Source organism: Opisthocomus hoazin, chromosome 13, assembly GCF_030867145.1.
Source record: "Opisthocomus hoazin isolate bOpiHoa1 chromosome 13, bOpiHoa1.hap1, whole genome shotgun sequence".
NCBI lineage: Eukaryota > Metazoa > Chordata > Aves > Opisthocomiformes > Opisthocomidae > Opisthocomus > Opisthocomus hoazin.
This window is the reverse complement of record NC_134426.1, coordinates 20,781,671-20,808,477: the sequence shown is the minus strand read 5'-3', so window position 1 is coordinate 20,808,477 and position 26,807 is coordinate 20,781,671. Positions and strand designations below refer to the sequence as shown.

The 26,807-nt window shown below is 41.9% G+C and overlaps 1 protein-coding gene across 3 annotated transcripts in view; it reads right to left on the bottom strand.

Moving 5' to 3' along the window:
* The window catches only part of ZDHHC8 (zDHHC palmitoyltransferase 8), a 121,085-nt gene that overhangs the window by 7,868 nt on the left and 86,410 nt on the right, over positions 1 to 26,807 (bottom strand). For all 3 annotated transcript variants that reach the window (XM_075434548.1, XM_075434549.1, XM_075434550.1), the window contains 9 exons: positions 20,691 to 20,812; positions 16,267 to 16,424; positions 12,903 to 13,075; positions 12,115 to 12,217; positions 8,672 to 8,763; positions 6,852 to 6,984; positions 5,561 to 5,678; positions 4,732 to 4,841; positions 723 to 1,759 (listed from right to left, as the gene is read on the bottom strand). In XM_075434548.1, the coding sequence (XP_075290663.1) occupies positions 723 to 1,759; positions 4,732 to 4,841; positions 5,561 to 5,678; positions 6,852 to 6,984; positions 8,672 to 8,763; positions 12,115 to 12,217; positions 12,903 to 13,075; positions 16,267 to 16,424; positions 20,691 to 20,812 (2,046 nt within the window). The remainder of the gene's footprint in view (positions 1 to 722; positions 1,760 to 4,731; positions 4,842 to 5,560; positions 5,679 to 6,851; positions 6,985 to 8,671; positions 8,764 to 12,114; positions 12,218 to 12,902; positions 13,076 to 16,266; positions 16,425 to 20,690; positions 20,813 to 26,807) is intronic.

The following is a 26,807-nucleotide window of genomic DNA, read 5'->3' as shown; positions in this document are numbered from 1 at the left end:
GTGGCATCATGTAGCTCTTTTCAGACTTTCCAAGCCCCATAGTCTCCAGCAGGAAGAGGAAGAAAGGTAAGCACATGTAGAAGCTGCAGCTGAGGATGTTGCTCAGGTAAACTTACTCAGGCTCTCAGCACAGCAAATCCTCTCGCCCCACGCTTCTCACAGAAAGGAAGGGGGCAGCGAGGCCCTAAGGTAATGCCAAGATGGTCTGTGCTTTTATCACCAGTTCTGTACTACAGGACACTCAACACAGCTCAACACACAGCTCTCTACGCCAAGCGCAATTTCCAGGACCGCTCTCAGCCCCTGCTTCCCTTAGCGCAGGGTATGCTTGCTGTGATCCCAGTTTTGCCTCTGTGTCCAAGCAATGGCTGGGTCCAGCCTGGCTTTAGGCTGCAAACTAAAACACCTCCATCCTTTTGTGCATGACGGGAGCAATAATCTGCCTCGCATCTTGCACATAATTACCCAGTTCAGAAGACACTAAATCACTATGACTTTTACAACTTAATTGACCACCTGCAGTTCAAGTTGCAGGAAATGTGCAAACAAGTTGTCATGATGGGTTGCTATGAGGGTGCTGCAGAATTGAAGAGCACCCACACACCTCCCACCCTCGCTAGTCTACAGCAAACATGTAATCTGGGTTGTGCCTCCAGCGAAGTGCTCCGCGCTTGCTTGCAAACAGATTCACATTTCTAAGGAGCGCCTAAAGCAGTACATACCTTTGTGCTCCCACTGATTGCACCTCTGTAATTTCCACAGTGTTCACAAATGAGACAGCCTTCGGGCCTCCATAAGAGGGTGACCTAGGCATCCCTGTGGGGGATGACGGGACCTGGTGGCCTGGGGATTTGTAGGAGCCATTGCTCACCCTTCCCTGTAGTGCTTGATGGGACTGAACATTATTATTGGCTAAATCAGCTTGAAGAGAGGTTGTGGAAGTCCTTGGTGCTCTTGTCATCGCACTTGAGAGTGAAGACACTGAGGACTGCAGTATAGGGTTCCTTGTGCTAAAACTGGTAGCAGCCATCAGATTGTCTCTAGATCCATATCTCATCGCCATGCTGCGTGGGTCTTCAGAGAGGGTGCTGACTTGCTGAAGGCTGTAAGAGCTAGGGGTGTCATAGACACCTGAGTCTGCAAACACTGAATCAGGGTGCGAGTGGAGGAGCTTCTCCCTCTCTTCCATCTCCTTCCTCTCCTGGATGGATGCCATAATGGTTTTGGAAAGGTTATCATAGCGGACTGGGGAGGGGTCTCGCTGATGTGGAGCTGGACCCCCCAGCACTGGGCTGAAGCTCTGCGGTGGTTGGCGTTGCAGCTCGCTCCCCCGTAGATGGCACATTTTGGCTGATAAATATGGGGAGTGGTACCCAACAGAGCTGACTGCAGAATGGGCGATGCACTTCCTCCCCGAGGGCGACATGGGGTTTAGCAAACTGTCATATGAAAGACTCCCATTTCTGTTTGACAGGGAATTGGGAGAAAAGATACTTTTGTAAGGGGTGGAAGCCGCCCCTTCAGACTTTATTGGATGAAGGGGCACTTTGTCTGTCCCTCTCCTGCCAGCAGATTTTAGGCTCAGGGATCGTGAATTGATGGCAAAGGAATCTATCTGGAGTGGGGAAGACTGATAGGTCTTGTGGAGGGAGCTCTTCCGGTAGCTGGGGATGTCCAAGCTGGGTTCGGACTGGTAATCAAGGCTCCTGCCATCCTCTTCTATCAGAGCCCCTTGACTGTGTCCCTCCTGCATGGTGATCTAAAACAGAGATGAATGAGAAACAGAAGCCACTGATATGTAAGTACAGGTTTGCTCTCCACGGTGAGTGCAGGGGAAGAAAAGGGCTGGAGGACTTCTCTCAGCCTCTCAGCCCAGCTGTGACACAGGTTCATTATACAGAATGTCCTAATTCCTGTTCTGCATATGGATAAGCACCTTAGAAGCAAGGAATTCTTCATAATAAGTACTAAATAATATTGACAGAAATAGAGATGTCAATACATGGACACTCAAAACACAGAATGAAAGACCTTCTAAACTGAGACTTGAGTCTCAGTCAAGGTAAATCAGATTGTAATCTGATAATACTGCTCTTGCACTTAACTTCACATTTTCTACAAATAGCTCTTAAGTTGAGGGATGTCTGGTTTTGCGTGCTGAGTCAGAAATACTTTAGGCTTCATTTCAACACACTGGGGACCAGCACACTCTTATCAGCACACTTTACTCAGAGCTATGAATATTCAGTAATTCTGAATTTCTGGTCATAGGTCTTCAAAATTAAGCACCTAAGCTTAATTAAAGCAGAGAGGCTTCTTCCTACCATTTAGACAACAAAATGAAACAATTTTCTCTTTTTTATTGCCTGTGTAGGAGAGAGTGGCCACATCAGAGAAGGAAACATAGACCATAATTTATTTATGTGCATTAAAAACAGAGAGGACTTGACTTTGGTTTACTCTATGAAAGATTGCTTACAGTTCTGTTCACTTAAAATGCCATTCTGTGCTAAGCAAATAATTTTTGCTGATATTTTTAAGCAAGAGTTTGCCATAATGAACAAATAAATTGGCTACATTGGCTCTGCAAACAAAGAAGTATTGTCAGTCACATATTTAATCAGAAATGCAATCAATGCAGTTTGTTCTTTCTCTAATTTCTTTTAAAGGAAAATTATCCAGAAAAAGCCTAACTGGCAAAAAAATCTGTTTTATTCTGAATTTTTCTTCAAGTTTTTTTCTTCGAGCTAGAAGATAGGGAAATATGCAAAACAGCACACTATCTGCTAGAGCATGGTGCTAAATTTGGTCTCCTTTTTCCAGAGAAGGCCAAGTGACAGCCTGTGAAGGAGGAGGAGAGATCAATGACGTAGCTTGTAAGTATATTTGTGCTACTTATCCCTGTGCTCTGATCCCTCTTTTCTAACAGCTTTCAGTGCTCAAAAGCAGAATTACACTGACAGGCTGAAGAACGGATACAGAAGAGACAACACGGTATTCCTCACACCAGCTAGTCTCTTTTCCTCTGTACCTTATACTTAGATATGGCTTGGCAGACAAATACATGCTATCCTATCAGCTTGCCAAGTGAACTCATTCTTATAATATTCCCACTTGAGTACTAGAAAGTTGTGACTACTATAAAATGGACCAAGTCCACAAAGCTGATTGTATGCACAGCAGTCAGCCTATAATAACAATATCTTTTTAGGTTAGGACTGAAACAGCAACCCTCAGAGTGAAGATGATGTACCCTGTTATCATTTCATAGCGCTGCTCAGTCTCCTGGCCTAATCAGAACCTGTCCTGTATCTATATTGCATCTATGGCTATGTACTGAATGAACAAAACAAGCTTGCCTTCCATGGCTCTCGGACTTTCGCCATCATGACCCAAACTACCGTTGCTTACACAGCTCAAAATTGCTAGCTAATGCCTATAAATACAATATTTTGAATTGGATGTCAGGCCACTTTTTATGTAATAAAGTGAAGATGATAGGATATTAAACTTTTTGGATACAGTGAACACACTGTTGTTCTTATGTTCCCTTTCATAAGCCAATCTTTTCTTCACTAAGTGAACAAATCTTGAGAATAAGATTTACAACTACTGCAGTACGACTGAAGACTGACCTTGGTGGTAGCTGGAATTCCACCATCTATCACCATCTTTCTTTTCAAAATGAGAAGGATACTAGAAAAGCTTTCTTCACCATTGAAGGAACATTCTGTCTCATTCCAGTGTTGCTGTAGTCAATTATATATCTCTACCATACTTTCCTTTCCTCACTTGTAGTACCCCCCCCTCTTGTTATTGCGGGGGTGCCATTGGAGGACCTGATGAAATTCATCGTAAAAAAACTGCATTGTGTGTGGTATGTGTGTTTTAAGGGTATCTCCACTGCTGCGCAAAGACTTGGATACATATTGGAGATATACAAGGTTAGACCAGTGATTTTCCCAGGTCCTGGGAAGCCAAGCAATATTTGCAACAAATCCATGAGAAATAAGTGAGAAAGACAAGCCTATTAGCAGTGGACTTATTTTGCACTCTGCTTCCAGAGGGAACAGTGTAAACGGTTTCAAAACTCCTAAGCAAAATAGAAAATAGTCAAAATTCCAGAGGAATTCTCTCTAATTGTTTGGACCTCAGTTTTCTTGGTAGGAGGAGATGATGCCAGGTCTTAGGAAGCTATGGTTATCTTCCATATAACCCAAATGTGCTGAGAAGGTCCAGAGGAAGGTCACACATGAGGAATCTTCAATAAATTTTAACTAAAATATCTCTTGGGATTCTTTAAAAGTTCTTTCTGTTTTGCAAGCTGACATCTTAAGGAACCACTGAGCATGTTGTCTGTTGGCTAAAGAGTCTCATCCAGAAAAGTGCTAAGCATGCCTGGCTCCCTCTGAAGAGAATGTGAGTTGGCACCTCTGTCAGGAGAAGCCAACAGGAGGTGACACTTCTCAGCATCTCAGGATCAGGCCGAGACACTGGTAAAGCAGCAGCGCATGCCTGTCAGCAGGACAGACATGTCAAGCTCAACAGAGGAAAGCTGCGAAAGCAGACATGTTTTCCTAAGGAGCATAGTGAAAATATACACTATCGCACAACAATGCCAAGTGTTGTTACTTTTACACTCTGACATTCACTAGAGCCCTGTGGTGAATTTATCCTCAGCTCCATGTTGCCCGGTGTTAGCGGGGAGCAGATTCTCCCAGGCTTGCTCACCTGCTCAGCCGTAGCATGGTAGTGGACTTTGGGATTGTTGCTGAAAGCCGGTCGATACTTGTACATGGCAGGTGTAGGAGGGCTGATCAGTTTGGGTGAAAGGCCACCTTCTGTAAAAGAGAAGAAAAAAAAGTACTTCCTATTAAAATGTGTGGACGGAAAGCTATCATCCCTAATTTCCTGTTATCCATGGTCTTCTGCAAACAGATCTGTTCTGGAAAGAATAAAACTTGTAGCACTTTTGTGCAGAATTCCACCAAAACCAACAGGGCCCTGTGGAAATAACACTACATTGCTGCCAGATCAGCAATCTAAAGAGAAGAAGAAACAACATGTAATATATTAAGTGGGGTGACATAATTTGGCGAGTAGTAATTTTGCCAGAATTTGAAATACAAGATATTTGGGTTTAATTCAGCTACTAGCTTTGTCTGAAAAAAAGAGGTTTTTTAATAGTATCAAAGCTTTAATTTCACATTTTCATAAATGAAATAATTGTTTGTAATGCCTAAGCATTTCATGCTAATATTTCTGATTCCTTAGTTCAAAATGACATTTTTCATTTAAAAATTGATCAAAACTTAAAGAAGGGGTTTAAAAACTCTGTGAAACTGATACGGAATATCCAACCTAGGCTAGAATCAAACACTTCAAGCTGATTTTCTCTCCGTTCCCTGCTGTTTATTTCCCTAGCTCAGAATTCCTATAAATAGAAAAAAAACCCTTCACCCAGATCCCATTACTGTTTTGAAAGAATACCAGAAGCCTTTTAAAGAGGCTCAAATATTTTCTTATTAATAAAAATACAACACTGATCATGCAACTATACCTTCGCTGGTCCCCAGCTGCCCTTTTAGCTCAGAGTACTTGCTTGGATCTCCTTTGGGTGGGAGAGGTGGTTGCACATCCATACTTTTATCCTCCAGACCTTCCAGGCTAATTTTAGACTGAAAAAGACCAAAGAATCAATCATTACTCGCAACTTGGTTAAATAACAGCACGTGTCAGAGTGCTGGATGTACCACAGAACAAGAACTATCTATACCTATAACGACAAACATGATTTAGCATCCACTGCAAAGGACTGTCGTGTAAAATTAGCATTGTCATAACAAGCCAGTATAATTTTAAATGCACCATCCTAGTCTACCTGGCATGCTAAATAACATTATCATCACACCAGTTAATATGTGGTAGAAGACTATGGTGTTTTATAGCATTTTTCAGCAACTTTCATAGAATGGAATAAATCATAGAATCACTAAGGTTGGAAAAGACCTCTAAGGTCATCAGATTCAGCCGTCAACCCAACGCCGCCATGCCTCCTAAACCATGTCCCGAAGTGCAATACCTCCATGTTTTTTGAACACCTCCAGGGATGGTGACTCCACCACTTCCCTGGGCAGCCTGTTCCAATGTCTGACCACACTTTCAGGAAAGAAATTTTTCCTAATATCCAGTCTAAACCTCCCATGATGCAACTTGAGGCCATTGCCTCTCATCCTATCGTTTCCAGGCAGCTCTTCAGCAAGTAACTATCCAAAGAGTGGAACAAGTAACTATCCACAAAAATCTTGCAAGGTGGCTTCTTTTGAATTCACTTCTTTTTATATGACTAAACAAATCCTTCTCTCTATTTCATGTCAGGAGAAACTGAAAAAAGGAGAGCAGAGAACTCAGCTTCTGAGCCAATATTCCTGTCACTGGATCATAAGCCTTCCTGCAGTCTGGAAGCTCAAAACCTTCTTTGAAGTAGAACAGCTGACCTGGTGGTACAAGAGTTCCTGCACAGTATTAGGTTTTTTAAAATTAGTTTGAACACCAAGAGGTGGGAACTCCTGCGACAGAAAGTAGCTATTGCAAAGAACAGCCAACTCTTCCAAAAGATGACCAGAGGCATTCTATTATACAGCTGCAAAAAGGGCTGCTGCTGGATCAAGAGTTGCTATTATCAAACCTGGGTTACTTACAGAGGATGAAGTATATGACGAGGACTCAATTTCTATCATTTTCTCAAAAAAATGCATCACCTCAAAGAGATTTTCAATGACAAACTCATTCCCAGGCCTGATAATGCTCCATCCATGCTCTTCAAAAGCAGTGCTTGAAGGCTGCCTTACCTTGCTCCGATTGAGGTTGGCTTGGATCCCGTTGTCACTGATCTTCACTGTGATCTGTCGCTCAGATAAATCAGGTCTGAGGAAAGGAGGCTTCACACTCACAGCTTGCTTTTTCTTGGGCTCAACTATGTACCTGATTAATTGTTCAACAATCATCATTACAATAAACAATAACCTAAGAACCAGGCATAGAGACAAGAAAATCTTCCTGCTTCCACATTTAAGAATGTGTCAGAATCTAGGTAAGCAAACTCAATTTAGTTCAATAAACAAGCAATAAAACAATAAAAAACAATAAAAAGATCAATTTTTTTTCATGAACAAAAGGAGACAATGCATTAAAAATCCCAAGCAATTTTGAAGCACTGATGTACAAGAGCACACTTCACATGAAGAGAGAAAGAGAAGCCTACCACCAAAGGAAGTGATTTACTAGATCTTACCTAGTTAACATGAAACGGGTTCTCTGTGGTGGGAAACAGTGACTGGGGGAATAAGACCCAGCACATGGGGAGTTAACATGGAGCAAGATGATGGGCTGTCAGTTCTAGCTTACCACACGGTGACTTGTTTCTGTAGCATGTTTAGAGTGTTCAAATAAATGGAGGTAAAAGAAACAGACAGGTCTATAAAAAGCAATAAATCTAAAGAGAAGTGTCTGACTTCAGATACCTAATTTCTTTCCAGTGGACTTGAATTCTGTAAGTGCAATTGGGCAGCAGCCGTACAACGCATAAATATCAATACATACACAACCTCTCTCTCTTCTGTCTAGTGAAAAGGACATTCTAGTAGTGATGGCTCAGTGACTTTCAATATACAGGACAATGTGAACAGATCTTCACAAAACACAAACATTCTGCTTGCTGAAAGCCTGAGAATAGCCATGATGACAGTACTCACACCCCTCTCTTTACAGGAGTGTCTCCCAGCTTCTAATATCTGGCTCTCTTGAAGTATATTGACCTGATTTTCACATTTTGCTAAGTCTGAGAAGCAGCTATTCCAGTGTCTTCACTTTAACACGCGTAACAGTGTCTTAGGACTTATTTGTTGCATAGTGAAGGGGAGAAAAAAGATAATAGTGCCAGGGTCTGGAATTGCTCAACATTCCAAAAAGGCTCAAATAAGTCTTCTTGTACTACAACTATTAACATGTTTGCAGGCTGGACAGCTCAGCAGCTAGGATATTTATACTCCATCTGATCTATTGCATTAAAATCTTGATTTCAAAATGTGAAGCAGTAAATCCATTTTCCCCAAAATAGAAAGCCATAAATAAAATCCCAGGTTCCGTGATGCAGACCTCATTGAAAATCTATGATAATGAAAGTGCCAGTGAGATTGAAAACCACAGCAGCCTTAAATTAGATTTAAGTCTTAAGGAGAAAGGCTGATTTTAGATTCCTTCCTTTTCTCCAGCAGACTCAAATACCTGGACATTGACTGTACAGTGCAAAAAGTCGTGTTAGGAACACAACAATATATGGAAACTTACCTTGTTACTGAAATCCACTGGATAAACAAGTTGGTGAAGACAAGGGTATCAGCCCTTGATATAATTTGACATGGTCATTCCAAATAAACATTTCTGGGATGTGGGTTATGAATTACATGAAGAAAACAACTGCATGGACAGGTTACAGCCATGTAACAGTGAAGCAGCTACCACAAAGCTCTGCCTTCAGGAGTGTTTTGCTTTACTTCACTGTTATTTCATCAATGGTCTTTCACTTGTGAGCCCAGCTAAGCATATTTTCTTCCTCTGTCCCAATAACTGCTCCACCTCCCTCATGCCCAGTTGAGAGCACTTGTCTTACCTGGGGGCCAAGGGGCTGCAGAGCACATGTTCCACATTTCCGCAGCATCCTCGGGTAAAAGGATTCACTCCCCCACGGAATTTACCTGTCACCTGGAAACATATTCACAACAGTGCTCAAACCTCTGGTTATATAAAAGTCATCATCTAACCCTCAGAAAGTCAAGAACAAGTATGTCTTGCTCTGACCCTACTGTCCTTCCCAAACGGATCATTTTTCTTTGAATGCTGCGCTTGCCCTCTCTTGCTCTAACACACCACCTCCACCAGCTACTTCTAGCTAGGAGGCACACCAACTAAACACTCCTTCCCGAACAGGCAGTAAGATCAATGTGACTGGGTTTCGAAGTGGCCAGGTTCACCTCTCCATGCTGCTCCTACACTACATTCATGCCTGCTGTCAGCCAGACATCCTGGTTTGGTCCCTTTTCATTCCCCTGGCACCTCCACTCCTCTGCCTTGGCAAGTCCCCTCCAAACACACAGGAATGTCAATTCGACATTCGTAATGTTGGATGAGAGCAATGTTTCCTCCGGATCAGCATCCCATCCCTAGCAGCAATCAGTGTGAGCCACTGCCTTATGCGGGAGAGTGCCAGGAACTCCCTTGGTGATTAAAATGTTTGCTTGGAAATGAGCTAGTTTAATAAAAGCCAAGCCTCATTAGACTGGCAAGATCTATTCAAAGCTTCATAAGCATTATAAAGGGTTTGTACTCTACAGGCAGATACTTGAAAGTAACCATATGGGGATAAATACCAATAAAGCCAGAGAGATTAATAGTGGCTGCCATTAAAAGCATTACTGTTGCTGTGTGCAAGTAATGTGTTTTAATCAACTCATAGTTCTGATCTAGCAACAAGTTTACAGAGTACCAGAAATACTTTAATTGCTTGCACATAAAATAATGACGATTAAATGATTTTGCAATATATTATGCTGGCCGCTTTGATATAACATGAAACTTTAAAAGACCAAGAGAGAAATGCTGAAAGTTCAGAGTGTTGGAAGAGTAACCTGATGACTAAAACATGGGCCTGGGACATTTGGCACATCTGCATTCAATCCTGGGCTTAAGCTGACTTATGCCAGATGCTGGCAAAGCACTTCATATCTCTGTGCCCATTTTCTCAAACACAATATGAAAATAAAATTTCTCTAACTCACAAGTTACATTAGTAATTATATAAATTTGGTTTCTAAAGTAGTTTGAAATCTACTGATAGAAAGCAGTCTCAGAAGGCAGGATATTTATTTGTTCAATTCAGAAACTAAAAATACCGGATATGAGCAGATGTTGGGTTATGGGTTATTTTGATTCCACAAAAGACTTTCAGAGGCATTCAGAAAGCTCACAAACATCTACACTCAGCCACTAGGCACTCCTAAATCACAGTCTGCCTACTATGAATGCTCAAATCCTATGAACTCCAGAATGAACAAATACCAGATATTTGCAGTAAAACACCAAAAATGTCTGTACCACTGGCCTAAAAAATGTACTGGGAAAAGAGGACAAGTGTAGCTCATTATATTGTAACTGGAAAGCCGACAGCAGAACTAACTGTGAGAAGACAGACTCAATACTGAGACTTCAGGAGAAAAGTGCATGTTTTAAAATGGTGGCTAAGCTAGGAGCAGATCTCATATCCATCGCTCCTGGTCTGGTGCTCTAATTACTTAGCTTCCTTTGAAAAGGGCCTGACGGCTGGGAAGATCCATCCTCCAGTGACAGGCAGTACATATGACTTCACAGAAATTCAGACCAGATTATATTTAATTTTCAGAAAATGGCATGGGAAGATGAATTAAGCTGAAGCGGTTTGGTAGCTCAGGAAACCAAACCAAGCTAGGGTGCATTTTCCAATAGTTATTTCAATGACGTTAAATTCAAAATTCTCAACCTTCCTAAATGTTAGCGTCGCCACAAACACAAGTAGTTAAATATTACTCTTTTTTTAATTTAAATTTTTCCTTTCTCCCCAGCCTAAAATTTTCATGGACAGTTTTCATCACTGCACAAAGACAAGCCTAAGGCAGACCACAATGTGGGCTATGAGACCAAAATGCCTTGGATTTCATGCTACTATTGTTATCACTATCAAACCTAGCACTCGGCCAAAATCAATTTTAAAATGAAGAGCAGCTGATTTCCAAGCAGGACAGAGAAAAGCATTTAAAGATCTACAGCTATGGTAAGCCTGCTTTGTTCAAAGGCTGTGTTAGGCAACAATTCAGGATGACTTCAGATTCTTTGCTTATGTAAACCTCCCACACTCTTCTGGATAAAAGTTTTTATTGTCTCTTGTGGGATAGGAGACAATCTCATCCCAGTTTATGCAGGCCTGGCCTCAGACTGATGTCTTCAACTCTTATTGTCTGCACAGCAGCCATACAAGCTACATAAGCATGAAGCCAGCAGCCTGCAGGACAGCCAGAACAGCATACTGCTCAGCATGAGCTCGAGAGCGCCCATAGATGCAAGAGCAGTAAAAATGCATATGGAAAAAAAATGAAAAAGAAGTGTGACGTGGGAAAAAAAAGTGAAAAACCCCTAGATATGTGAGGGGCGCTTTGGAGCTGGAGCTGTGAAATGGTAAAGCACTGGAATGCACACAATTAATCAGCCTTGGGAGGAAAACAGAAAATGCTGCGTGCAGCTGACTGGCACGTGGCATGACCCAGTGTCAGGCTTTCTAACTGACCTACCACTTATGAATGGCAGGGGCATGCCATCGATCTCATGGCTAAATCTCTATCGCCCATACCATACTACTGATGAGCACACGCATATAGGTCTGGATCATCCACACAGGGGCTGTGGATTATATACACTTGAGAACCTGCAGGGGAACTAAAGTTGTACAGGCTTTTTGGCACAAGATGTCCTGTTGGCACTTGGTTTAGAGAAGCAAAACAAGTCGGGTCCAATAGCCTCTCTGCGTGCGTGTGCACATACGCATGAGAACAAGAGACAAAGAGAGCAAGACAAAGGGCTAGCTCAGACCTTATCATGTGCAGTGTGGGTTAGCTGGGGGAGTTCAAAATATCAGGAGACAGGGCAAAAGCATGATTTAATCTTTTCCTTTCTCTTTCATTCCATCTCATGGCTTGTTCAGTCTGACTCATAAAGTTTGAACTTCTGGGGTTGACGGTACTCACCACATAAAACCTATCTCAAGGCCATGAGTAGATTTTAAATGCTAAATAAGCCTGGAATGATCCTTTGTGGTTAGAAGGGGGAAATCTTTGCTTGTAGTGCATTCAAGAAAAGAAATATGAAAATAAAAAACTAGGCAATCTGCCTAGATCTTCACAAAAGCTCCAGTAAGAGTGTTACTGCTAAGATTTGGATAATTTTTTTGCTTTACCCAGGCTGACTTGCTGACTTTCCTTCCCAACTCAACATCTTAGCCACAAACACAGAGAAAGGATTGCTTCTTACCTGTTCATTTGTTGTGCGCCCTCGGGCCACTAGAACAATATGGAAGCCAGTGAGACCAATGACTGGAATAAAGAATAAGCCAGCCACACACATGACAGCCATTCTGTAACCAGGAATTAAAGAAACTCGGACAAGAGAAGGGAGAAAGAGGTTATGAAGGAGAAGGAGAGGAAAATGCGAAACAAAAAAATCTTGGAAAGAGGGAGGGTGTCCCCCACCTTTAATAGGTCTAATTAAATTTTATCTCAAAGTTAAGTCCATCTGCTCCTAGCCTGGGTCCTTGAGATGGTTAAAAAATAACATGAACTCATTGATTCTGCCTGTAAGCATCTTGTAAAGACCATTCTGCACTAATCTGTCAACAGGGGTACCAACCCTCAGAGCCAGTGGTTCGTGTATTACACTAGCATGCAAGGAGACTGCTTCCAGGGCAAGCTGCACTAAATTTTTTCAGCAACAGAGTTTTAAATATAGTAAATAGTACCCAGCAGTTCAGAGTCTCACCCAATCAGAAGTAAAATTCAGGAAGGCAGCATACCCTTCTGCTGGGGTGTCATGGCAAAGACTGAGATGGACAAAAGGTCAGCTATAGGTTTGGGGGTAATCAGTGGTTACACAGGTAAGATGGATTCAGAGGAGAACCTGCACTAAACTTTTACAGGGGAAGAGCAACAGGGAGTCAGGAGAGGAGTAGATCTCCACCAGTTCAGGAAGACAAATCTTCAGATTCATTCTTTCACATTTTTCTCAAGGCCACCTTGAGTCTTGAAAGACAAGAAGAAGGATACGTAATGGTAGTATGAGCTGCTCCCAGCTTTTCCATATGGTTTAGCACAAAGATGAGCCCAAAGGTGAATACTCCAACCATGTGCGTACTTAAGGACAGCAAGAAGAGAAAAAAATAGCGGTAGTTCCTCCGTCCTATGCAATTGTTGACCCATGGGCAGTGATGGTCAAAATCCTTGTAAAGAAAGGAAGAGACAGGGAACAATATCCAAACGGTGAAAGGAAATACATTGTCTTAGAGATAAATCTGAACCATCGTCACGTAAATTACATCAGGTTAGTTCTGCAGCTTTACAACATGCTAGACTCCCTTTATAAGGCTCTTCTTAGGACCAAGAGGTCTCTGTTATCTATGGACAGAGAGGTGCTTGAGTGTTTACAGAGTTCAAACAGAGGATACACAAAAATAAAAGACAGGCTATTCACCTGCTACAGCAGAAGCACTCATTTTTTATCATCCTTAGCATGACGAGTCAATTACAATGAAGTTACTGCTGCAGAATTCTCTGCCCCACATTTATACGTATTTATACGTAGCTGAATGAATTCACTTTAAACAATGGACATCATGAAAGATACTTGTTTACCAAGCAGGTCTCCAAAGAAAAGCAACAGCTGGATAAGACACAGGTAAAGTTCTGCACAAGTTTATTAATAGTTATGAACCCAATCTAAGTACTTGTCTCAGCCAAAAGTTCAAAGTCCCTCATAAAGTCAGATCCCTTTTAAACAGGAGATTCAATAACGAGGGCAAGCCACAGACACCTTTCAAGTGCTGTTACACAGTTTTATAAGCACGTAAATCCACTGTCTTCAACGGGATTATTCTTGACATGAAGATCAGGTGCAAGAAATAAACCCTTCTTATTTCTCTGTTCTTCAGAACAGTTATTACACACTCATTACATCAACAAATGAACTGTGTATTCTTTGTTTTGTGGTAATGCTATTTTTAAACATTCCTCTATGATGACAAAGGTGGTTTGTATTTTTACATTTTTCACAATGTATTTACCAAAAATTTACAAAATACAAGAAAATTGATTAGAGCTTTCTCAAAGCACATTAGAAAATGACAGAGGCAATTTAATAAAAATCATTTCAGGATATATCTGAAATGCTGACACAGCATATGTCTATTATGCAAATCTGGTCGTATGTAGCCCAAATTATCTACGGATTATGAAACTACATGAGTACCCACAGCAAACACTTCAGTAAAGAAACAAAAATCTGACTACTTTTGTCACAGATTCATTTTTGGGTCCCTCTGGTCACAGCAGGCTTTAGGTTTTAACTGATTTTATTTCTGCATGTGTTGTCAGCTTTTGTTGTTTGTTCATTTTTTTCAAATTAGCTCAAAAGTTTTATATCTGGGAAAAGAGTTTTTATTGCACGTTCTAGACTGAAAGTGAAAAGATGTGAATTACAGCCCTGAATGGGTTCCACACAGAAAAGCCAGTAGAGTCGCTCCTATCACTGTCTTCAAGCTCTTCTAGAATAGGTGAGTGGGAAATAAGCATCACAAGGATCAATAAAGCATGCTGTTTAAGACCATGATTTATTGATTCAGAAGTCATTAATGCTTTTTGCCTATATTCCTCCACAGAAGTCATAATTTAATTATACAAGCAGAGCTTCTTACTTGCCCACCACAATAGTAAGGAACATTCAACTGCTCTGACCATCAGTAAAACTTCTGGAGAGCTAGGCAGGGTGACCTTGCATTCCACTGTTTTATTTAGGTTACTTTTGGATTCTCTCCCATTTTTATTTCTGCTGCAGAACTGACTCCCATGGAGGCCTTATGGCAGCATGAAATTGCAAGTGTTTACACCAGTGAGTTTGAAGCAATCTTCTTCCGAGAAAACTTCACTTGTTGAAAACGGATTTTCATGCTGAGCCACTGGGGAGGGCAGAAGAAAAAAATTCCATGGGACAACTGAGAATTTATCATCATCTAAACAACCCTCAAGATCTAGAATTAGTGAAAATATGTTTTAAAATTAGGAATATATAACTCAGGTTTCCTACAAAAAATCCAGCTCTACTCAACAATTTGCAGTTTAAAGAAATTGTGTGACACAACTTACGAGCAGCTGTGGCAACTCCCCTCTACCCAGGGACCCTGGCAGCTCCGTACTCTCCATCTTCTTAAAGCCCGCATCCTTCTAAGGCCTTCCACAACAGGACAGCCTTGTCCTCTTTATCAATGGTTACTAGGCACAGCACTGCTTCCAGATAATTATAACTTAGATATATATTGCCCTGAAGGAGAAAATGACTGACACAAGGTAAACCCAGGCAGCATTTCTCTCACACTTCACTGTGCTGCTTTCTTTGGGCCTATTCCCTTGCTTCTGGCAAAGAGGATTAGGACAAAGATAGTGTATACAGCATCCCAGCTGACTCTGGTATTTTTTCCCTTTCTGATTAGTAATTCCTTTCATTCTAATGCCACAGCTGAATGTATTTCAGACATATTAAAGATTTCATCTTTCTATTGGGAAAAAAAAATAGACCTTGCAGCAGAAATGATCCTTAAGAAGTGGAATTTTTAGCTCAGCAATAAAAAAATCCCCCCCGGCAGTACATTGCCGTGGGTACAGCACTCTGTACTTACAAGTTTGGTAGATGTTTATGGCCCAAAAGCACATCTTACTGTTTGGAGGTTATTTTTCAGAAATCCTGTGTGCCTCATCAAGACTATAGGGCTATCAAGAAACATGAAGTCCCATAATTCACAGCGACCAACATGAGAAACATGAACAAGTTCATTCTCTGAATTGGGGTGTTGAAACAAACTTGGCATCCTTCCATGGACTGAAGAACCACTTGCTGAATTCTGAGTTTGCTTTTCCTATAGCTCACACGCCGTTCGAGCTTCTCTGATTGTCCACTAATGTAGGCACCAGTTTGTTCAAATTAAATTATGAGCCCTAAGCTCAATGACAAGCTACAATGACAAGCTACGTGACAAGCCACACGACAAGCTACAATGGCTGGCCCTTAATTTCCTGCTCTCCTGAACTCTGCCTCTACATCAACTCTTCCATTCACCCCTTTTTCACATTCAGGATCCCTTAGCTACTTCAAGGCAGACATAGCCCGCATTATAAAATTTTATTCTACTTATCACAGGCAACAAAGCTGACATCAAACATTATTGCATATGTAACATACATCATAACTGAGGGCTATATTTCAAATGGTACTAATTAGTAGGAGTCCATCAACAAGGCTACAGCTGGGAACTTCCAAGAACTGAAATATTAGGGGAAGCACCCAACTGCATGTTTCCAGTAGTACGTGTAACCCCATCACCGCGGCAAAGCCAACAGATCATATAATCAGCAGAACTGTTACCTCAACACAGTTGTCACAGACGCTGCAGTGAGAGCAGCGTGGAGGACGGTAGAAGTGGCAGGTGGCACACCATTTCATCCGTACTTGGATTCCCTTAATCTCCACATTCTTGTAGAGTGGAGCTCGAAAGTCGTCATCTTTATCTTCATCTTCATCTGCTGCTCAACGCAAAACTAAAAGTTAGTGGAAATAACAGGAGGTAAAGATAAAAGAGCTAATCCAGTCAGTGCCTTGGATACAGGGGCACTGCACATGCTCTTGGGCTTGTCAGAGAAATAACAGAGTGGTGGAAGTGATGGACTGTCAGAACGGGTTGTCCGAGCTGCAGAACACTTCAGTGATCAGGGTTCATTTTAGCTCTTTCCATAGGAGTGCTGTGCAGCCTTACCAGTCCCTTTACAAAGAGAGGTATTTGAGTCTTATCTTAGCCAGCACTTACAACCTGAATGAGTAAAATGAGCTGCAGACTAGAGTCAAAGAGGGGATAGAAATCACCCAAACCCTTGTTGTGAGAAGTTCTGCTGCATGCATTTGGGATTAATTAAATGCTAGCCTACCAGCACATAAGTGAAAGAAATTACATTGACAAATACTAGAAAGTTGTGCTAGCTCAAACCCCAAAAATCAACCCAGATGACCCTAAGTGACCATGATTTGTTCAGCACCCTAGTGTCAGCCCACAATCATCCCAAAGACCTGCTGCTCCAGGTAGTCTGATGCCATAGTAAGATATACCATTCTGAAATTTGTGCGCCCGTGAAGAGTCCTTGCATCAGTGCTTACTTCTTTATAGCATATCCCGTGCTCACCTCTGCATAGCATACCCAGAACGCTCTTGCTTTAGTAATGGTACATAACTGGGAAGATCTCACCTCTCTCAAAAGCAGCATGGTCTACTGATCTGAGTACAGGACTGGGAGTCAGGAAGTCCTGTATTCTAATTTTCTCACTCTGTGGCCTTGAGCTAGTCATTTAGCCTCTCTATGCCATTAGTAAGATGAGGATGACAATATCGCAGTCATCTTATTAGAGACAACGTGGAGGGCAGACGGTTTATCATCTCAGCTAAGTGCTGCCCTGTTTAAGAAAAGAGGCCATTTAAAAATAAATGCACAAAATAAAAGCCAGTCTATAAAAAACAAATATATATTGGGAAGAAAAGGAAAAAAATTAGAATAACATTAATGAAAGTTCATCTTTTATTCTAGATTCCTGTGATCTTTATTTGTTTCCTTTCGGCAGAGAAAATCTAAGATGTTCACATCTATTTAACACCTGGTTAAACATTATAGTGCAGCTGGCATTGGTTGACTGGTTCCAGATTAGGTGGAATTTGATAATATTGTCCCAGCAGGGCATCAATCACTGTCATTTAGTTCTATATTAAATCTTCTCTAGATGTATTATCATGATCCAATTTCCATTGACTTCAGAGGGGTTTTCTCCCTTCACTTAGATGAGCCTGGGATCTGGCTCAGCTACAGTATTTACCTTGCAAGAGTATTCTCTGGATTAACGTTTGCGTGTGGAAGCAGTGTGCTGTACTGGCACCATTCTCTATAACTTTCCTTCATAACTAGCCAGTGGGACTCTTAGTGAGAGCTAGACTCTAAATCCCTTAGGCACTTCTATAAATACAATCTGTAGGTTCTTCAATACTATTATAAACTAGCCCATGCTGTATAATACGTGTGGGCTTATGAAAACAAGACACTAGAACGGTCAAACCATTGAAGGTCTTATAAAAAAACCTTACTATGCAGACAAAAAGTCTGTACATCATATATACCTACATGCATATAAACACATTATTCTTGCAGAACTGACACACACTTGAAGAATTTGTATAAAACAGATTCACATCAAAAATACTGGAAGCTAGTTTGTAGCTGATATCTATAATTAGCCAGCAACGAACATGGACAATCTCAACCCAGACTGTAAATCAGATTTGTCAGGGTAGCCCCAATTTCAGCAACTTAATAGTTCCTTTCCTTCTCATTCATTTTGGTGTATTACTGGCAACTCAGACAGAGCCAATCCTGATTCATACCAGAAACATTCAGAGAGCCAACAAATTAAAAAATGATTAAAAAATGAGTAACGGATCTGGGAGTTTGATTCAAGTCCTCTTCAACAACACAAGAGTGAGCTGGGTTTACTTCCCCTCATAGTCCAAGTTCTGTCTGCCAGAGAACCTTGTAAGCTCGTAAGACATAGCCAGAAATGTTTTTATTTCCAGCTTTCAGTGATCCGAGCAGAACACATTGGCAGAAGAACGTATCTTACTACACAGATTCTGTACTCCAACCCACTGACACAGGGCAGCCAAGTCTTGTGGTTTTATAACATATCTTGTGATTTTTGGTGGCTGCCTTAAAGGAATCATGATTTCATTAGAAACTCAGCTTTTGTATTGCTTCTTTGCTGTTTTGGTTTTGAAGTAAATCTGTAACTATCACAAATGTGCTAAGATGCTTGAAAACCAAGAATTTCAGTAACAGAAAGCAAATGGATCTAGTATATACTCATTTTAAATCACTCCTACAATTTTTGAACTCCTTGTGCTGGCAGCTCTGCGGGTGGCGTGGGGTGGTGATAGCTTTTTTCACATGCACACTTGTGATCTGAAATAACATCTGCTCCTCTTTCCTCCCAGCACTAGTATTTATAGTCTTTTCCATCTTTTCTTCTCCTTATCAGTTTGCTTCCCTCACACACCTAAATTACTCCATCACTTTCTTCCAGGATGACTTTCATCCCTTTTCTCGTCCTTTCCCCACTCCCCTTGCTCCCAGCCTCTTCAGACCAAGCACATGCACAGCACACAGATAGAAGGCCAAGGCCACAAATGAAGAGAAAGCGACAGAAGAAAGGCGAGCTGTAGGAGATGACTCCTCTTCCTGCTTTGCTCCTGACTCCCTTGTGTTAAGGGAGATGGGAAGCGAGGGAAGGTGATGAGAAAGTTTCTATTTGATATCCCTGTGAGTTTCTCCTTTAAATGCAAAGTCCAAAATAAAGAACTTGTTTGCAAAAGGAAGTTGGAGAAGTGCAAAGGAAGATACGAATTTACAATACACTCAGTCCTGATCAGTCAGAGGGCATGGTGAGCACCCAGCTGCAGGCTCCGGTTTGAGGGAACCACGTTGCACAAAGGTGTTAGATTCCCAGACTGAGAATTTCAAAACTGAACAACTTTATCCCAGCTCTCCTGCTAATGAACGCAAAGAGCATGGATGCTTTCGATAACCTCATACCTAAAGCATGTTTAACCACTGCTATCTCTGCAGAGATGGAGGAACTAAAAAACCCAGGAAACTCATTAAAAGCTCTAACTGCTTAAACTCTTATGAAAATCTCACTAGCATCTATTTGTACCTTTAAACGCCTAAACACTGCCTCACTTAATCTTGCACAAATCACCGAATCTTGCCTTTACCTTGCTTTGCCTTTACACACAATTATTTCCTTAATTGGAGTGTTGCAACACTTAATCAGGGGTTCGAAAGCTTCAGCTGAAAGGAACAGCAGATAGATGCTCATTAGACCCTGCCACCTGGAGAAACCTGGCACTTGCTATTCAGGGAACCCAGGAGGACAGGTACCTTGTTCTTGTCAGGTAGCAATTCAAAATAGATATTGAATTCACTGAATAGAGGTGAGAAAGCACAGCTTGCAGAAAGCACAGATCCACTGCTTTAGCAAGACTGCCTAGAGCAGTCTCTTCTGCAAACTGCATGTGAATAATTATTGGAAGACAGATAAAATGAGGTGATAATTCTCTCATTAGGATGTGTTAAAAGAGATAGCTGCACTGTGGCTCCCATTACAAAAGCTGAGCAATCTTTATCCTATTTAATCAGCTGTGAATCAGTACTAATTTAAGCAGGCATATCTTTCTAAACATAGACATTTTTAGACACTCTAAGGCAAGCCTGAATCATTATGTTTTTTAGCGTTCAATGCTTTTGCATTTGTTTTAAGGCTTTTTGGAAGGTCTGCTTTGATGAAACTGTTTTGGAAAGTTTAGCCTCTCCCCTCCACCATGCTCTGCTACCTATTGTGAAGACAGCAGCTTAAATCCAATGTGCCAGCATGACACAGGAGATAGCAATTGCAATCACATCAGTCAGGAGAGCTACTCAAGGAGAACCACTCTACACAGCCCTGTGCCCTTGACTGCCAGTCTGAGCAAGTGCAAGGACAACTGACACCTCCTAGCTCAGAAGAGAGATGGAGGGTATCCAGCATTTCACTACCCTCCTACCTCCGCTGCCAGCTGACTATAATAAATAAATAAACTCTACAAGAAAGAATACCAGAAAAAAAAGGAGATAAGATAGCAAACAGTGTATTTGGATACCTGACACCTCCTTTGGCTTGGGTTTTCAAATCCCCCCCACAATAGTCCCATTCTCTGTTACCTCGTGGGAAAACTCCAGGGTCCATGAAAGTTGCCATGCTGAAGTTTGCCAGTACAAACAAGAACACGAGCCCATTGTACACTGGGATGGCTGGGGAGATGGCTTTTGTCAACCAGGGGCACCTGTGGAGAAGAAAAGTTATAAGTAAGGGCTCTTTCGGTTGTAACACGTAGTTTCTTCCCATTCACCATCATCACACAGAGAAGCAGTCTCGTCCCCTCCCCACCAGCATATACAGCAAGGCTGAATTTGCAATTTAACAACGGAAATTTCCATAGAGCCAGTTTCAGTGATCTACAGCACACTGCAGACACCCTCTGTACAGCTGCTTTGTTCCATAGCACAGAAAGCACCAATTGTTCACACGGCTCACAGGGTTTTGCAACCCTACGGCCTGATTTGCATCCTGGCATTTTGCTTCTCTGTGTAAAACCTTCAGCCCATTGTTGCACTTCTGTTTACCTTCTCTATAGCCTTGTTGCAGTTGGTGTTACTTTCAGTTTTCACTGATGTAAAGCAGAACAGGGTTCTTAAACCCCTGACCTCCATGGCAGGTACGAAGAGAAGCACTCTCACTTCTCACTACCCTTCCCTGAGTCATTTTCAACTCCAAATAACACTCAGAACCAACACTACAAAACCTCCCCTTGGGGGAAAGTTTAGTCAGACCAAGGGCTCTGCAGGTGTCAGCAGAATGTAAAAATGCAATACCAAAAAGAAAGTGGATGGCATCTGCCATGTGAGCACTTTTCAGAAACACCAGAAAGGCTTGCTGCCTACCTGGTGAACATAACTGGGACGAACTGAAGATACAAGGTAAAGGAGAAAAAGTAGGAGATTTTGGAAAGAGGATGGAGAAATGCCCGTTAGTTACAGGAACACTGTTATAGCTACAACGAAGAACAACACTTCCCACCAGCAGAATAGGGCAGGACCAAGGCAGAAAACAGCCTGTCTTACAGGCAACTCTACCCAACAAAAAGCAGTGTCTTTTCACTCAGCCATTTACAACCTCTCTAAAGTTTATCTCTAAATGCTAGACCAGATTTACTTCTCTGTTCTGCATAAAGAGGTTTCACATGTCATGGGGTTGCCGAGGGCAAAAATCTGGTCAATCTCATGAATCTTGCAAATATAAATAAGGAAAAATGTGGGACAAAGGATCTCTTTTAAAAAGGTAAGACCCCGGACTGAGCGGCTCCTTGGATTTCCACCTGCCATGACAGCCAGGGACTACTCCAAAGCCGCTGAGCAGACAGCCATTCGGCAGCAATGCCTTGCCACCATTAGCATAAATCATACATCGGCCCACATAGTCTAGATTGTATTTTGTCTGAATTACATGTACGGTTGAATCTGATTGTCTGCCAGTCTGAAGCCTGCGGAGAGAAAGAAAAAACAACAATAAACAATAAGCCTTCTCCCAAATCTAATTTGCACTGGTTTTGCTACCGATCTGCTGTTTTGAACAGCTGAGAATGGTGTTACTGACCTTGAAGAGACATGCTCTTACGGCCAGCATTAGAAGGGCACCATGTTTTCTCCTCCTCTTTCTTTGTGAGTTGGCAGGAAGAGATTGTTTTGTGCTCCCCTCCTCTTCACAGCCAGGCTTTTAACATCGCACTGCTGCAAACTGCTTTTAAAAGGACCTTTCCTTGTCTGTGCTTCAATCAGCCTGGCCTGTAGCAAGTAAAAGATGGACAAATCCTACCCAGGGTGAATGAACTGTAAAGCCGACAGCAAGATGCACCTGTGGCCGGGGCTAAACCTGCAGGCTGAGCAGGGGAGAATGAAAAAATAGATCTTCTCACTTGAGTAAGGATGCTTTGCTACAGCCTACAGAGGGGGAGCAGAAGCATGGGGTTCACCTATTAAAATAACACGAAAGGGCTGAGAGCTCACTGGAGGAGAGCTGAATTTCTCTTTGTTTCTCTTGCATTCGGGATCTCATCCAGGAGGCTGTGGAGCTTGGGTAAAGGAGCAGGTCTCGTAGAAGAGAAAGCTGATGAACAAGCTCAGACAGACCCAGCTGAGGACAGCTTGACTCCATGAGGTACCCCTAAGACCCTTATGTTCCCCAAGAGGTGGAATTTCAACGTACGAGGTCATAAAGTAGCTGCCAATGACTAAAAACCAAGGCAAGGCAGAAGTTTCTCGCTTGCCATGAAATGTGCTGGAGTGACCTTGCCAAGCAAGCTGCAGGCCTGTCACTAACAACAATTTCTACCAGATCCTTTGGAGGAAAGCAAAAGAAATCCTGAAATAAGCAGTTATAGAATGAATTCTACCCAGGGAAATGTTCTTCCCTCTAAATTACAGTAAAATTAGATTCGGTAACAGGCATGACTGACTTCATTTCTTCCCATGAAATAATTGCCTATGCAGAGAAGGATTATGAAGTTACCCGTTGCTTGTCAAGCATGGAAGAGATACTTCCTTAGCAGTAAAGCCAAGTAAGTTGGCAAATCAAACCCTTTCTTACAGATAACTAGTTACTCAGGACAAGATTATAGTGAGAGGGACTGTCTCAGATGATTAATGTAAGCATTTGTTAACATTCTCATGTGTGATTTTTTTGCCATGTTCCCAACAAACACACCAAAATAATAGGAAAAGCTTTAGCCATAAGCTAAACTAAGCAGCTCATTTAATGGGTAAATAGTGTATCTGAAAATACTTCACAGAAGTTGAAATGAAGGATAGAGTGAGTCATTGTACACATTAGCCAGAAGGTCTGTTCGCGATCCTTCTATTTTTTCTTCTCAGAATCTTTATGCAGCATCACAGATTACATAAAATTGAATGGGACAGAAGGGGCCTCATTTGCAAACTAGACTGACTGATAAAAACAGATGTGGAGATCAAGTCCTGGCTCTTAACTGTGAAAAGAAAATAAAATTGCTACCAGGATTCCCAAAAAATTATGCATCCTCCCTGTCCCTCTCCCCTAATGTACACACTGTTTTAGGCAATGTAACAGAAATTCTAATCCAAGTCCGGTAGGTTGTTTTAGCACTAATCTGTCATGCAAAAGTCTGGATTCTGACCCTCTGCACTCTTCCTAGAGAAGGAAGCTGCATAAATGTTTGAGCAGGACCTGTAGTGAGTTTCTTTTTACTTTGTGCATATCCTCTCTCTAGGACATCATCTTCCAGCAGCAGTAACACCAATTCAGCGGACAAACCTAGCTGAACTTTTCAGTTGCTTTTTCTAACAGAAGCTGTTATGAATCTAGATAAACAGCACACGGATTCAAAGCTTTATTTGGTTGCTGAACCCAAAATTTCAAGAGGCTACAGTCTTTGTGTCTTCAACTCATGTCGAATGATATACTGTGAAGGTTACCACAAACTTTATAAGGCCGTATCAATTAAGTATAGCCAAGAGCAGTGTATAGTCCCCTAAAGGGGCACCAACACCAGATTTTTCTCACAGAAAAACTAAACCCTGAGATTTCTGATGTGCACTGATATGTAGGAGCAAAACCACCAAATCCTAACCAAAGCTTTTCTATTACAGCTTAATTATTGTCAAAGAAAGCTGCACTCTTTGTGTTTGCAGGAGCACCTGCAGAATCACAGTCATTGCAGAGGTCAAAGGCAATACCCTTGGACCACCAAAACGTTAAGTGATGGAACACTGCACCAGAGGTGCTATGACTTGCTTTTTGCATAAGCATCTAGATATGCTTCGCTTCACATATCTACACCTCAGAAGACACTCTGTTCCCCTTGGTCATTATTCCTCACTGCACAATCAACGTTTAAGTTCAAAGTAGATGTGAAAATAAATGTACGATGGGTGCTCTATTCCAGGTTAGTTTGGATGCCTCAGTCAAACCAGGAGACCTGAAGCATAATATTGCTACTCTCTTGCGGGTACCAACCATGCCACATCAAGAACTGCTCAGGAAAGAAACCTTCAATGGTTTTGTTTACTGCAGAAATTAAGAGCCAGCACAAGCCACCGTGGCATACTAGAGATAATTATGGATCTCAAATTCTTCTGAACAAAGCACACAATTACATAGGCAGCATTTTCCTCCTAATTATACTTCTCTGACATAGAGTGATTCTGCTCATAATTCAGAGGAGAGTAATTCAGGGCAACAGATTTAATCTCAATTATTCCATTTGCTCTTGAAAACCTATCCTAATAACACGGAAAGTTAAAAAGATTAACAAATAGGATCACACAACTTGCTAGGTGTCAGACAGACTTATGCACCATCAGCTGCCTTCCTCTGCTAAATTAAACAACAAACAATCCTTTCTGCTTCTTCTCTTGGTGCCTTGTAGCAAGACATGTTTGTGTCTTATAATTACAGTTCACCTATAATTAAGTAATTGAATAGGACGTCTCGAATCCTGCTCTAAATTAAGAATTGGTGTTTTTTATTAAAACCCTACACATGCTTAGAGAGGCAGTAGGCCATAGAGGGTAGAGTCTGTGATTTCAAGAACCAGGTTTTAGTCTTGGCTCTGACATCAGCTTGCAGAGTAACTGAAAGTCATCTGCCTCTCCCCTCCACCTCAGCCAGGCCTTTTGCAAATGAGACATGAACTACTGACAGGTCATCTTCCCCACTGCAGGACAGAGAAGGGATCACCTTTGATTTTGTAAACCTCAAAGCATCTCTGTTAGGGCCAGGCACCATGGTGGCCCTGGTGTTCGCTTTGCTGGAGCCCAGCACTGGGCACCCACCACCCTCTCCTGAACCGGGCAGGGATGAGGCACACCGCTCCTGCTGACGGGCTGGTGTGTGAGGATGTGTCTGTGATTGATTTACCTAGTAAACAAGGCCAGGGGTTCATTTAACACTCCGCATGGAGCACAACAAGCATGTTTGCACACAGGTTCCCTTGGGGTGCTGGGTGCCTGGAGGCTGGGGATGAGGAGCAGAACATGGAGCAGGAGGCTACAACCCTTCTCTTTCTAGCAGGACAGTGAAATCTGCTTGTGTAGTGCACAGAGAAGATGTGGGAACCTCAAGAGTACAGACAGGCACCCAACCTAATAATACAGCCCCAGGGATTGTCTATTTAGCTGCTCAGCTGCACCTAATATTTCATCTGAGATTACCACGCATCCTTCCCTTCAGTCTCAAACAGATGGCTGATATGCAACAAAACAATTTATTTCTGCACAGATCACAAGGCATGGGTTTATAACACAGAAAAGAAAGCATCTCTTAACTTGAGTCAACTTCTTCCACCATTAGAGTGGTAAAACAGTAACATGAAATAGCTGATTCAGTACACGCAAGTAGCAGCAGCTCGGTGAAGTAGGGACTAATTAGATAAGAGGGGTCAACAAGCAAACATAATTGGACTAAGCACTGGTACTAATTTCACTGAAAACTTTCAAACTGTGTCCATAAGTCTGCAGCAACCTGTCCTGGTCTGATTCCTCTCCAGGAGTTTCTAGCCAAACCCTGACTGTTAAGAACATGTACCAATTTGTGTATTGTAAAATCCACGTAAACAATTTCTAATCATCACCAGATCTGACCAAAGATTTAACATTTCTAACACTACCCCAACATCCAGCAACCCTGGGAGCTGGACCCAGAGTCCTGATCTGCCTGAAAGTTGCCTTACCCCAAAAGGCACAACAATCTGGACGGCTGAGATGATACGGCAGAAGAGAGACAGGTACACACAGGTGAAAGTCCTCCTAATCCAGCACTGTACCAGCTGGACCATAAATGAAGGGGCTATTAATGTCTGATTCTGAACACCCACATTTTCAAAGAATTTGGAATTAGATGAAAACATTGTACCTTAAAGCCCATTCCACCAGTGCGTACGTAGGACAGAGAAGGTGCAAGACAGCACCCTGAAGGCTGTACACCACCCAGTCTGCACCACAGAGCAGAGAAGGGCAGAGCTCTCATAGTCTTCAGCCATGAAAATCTAACACATTTCTCACCTATTCCAGTCTGGGTGAGATTTTTCCATTTATGTGCTCTTTCCTACCCTGAAATCACAGAAAAGTACCTTCCTGGAATAGTAACAGAAGGAAAAGAAATGCTCATTTTCCATTTTTTGTCACTACCAAAGATAGCTTGGAGATTACTGTACATCTAAAAATATTTTCCAAGGTGCTAAGATATTT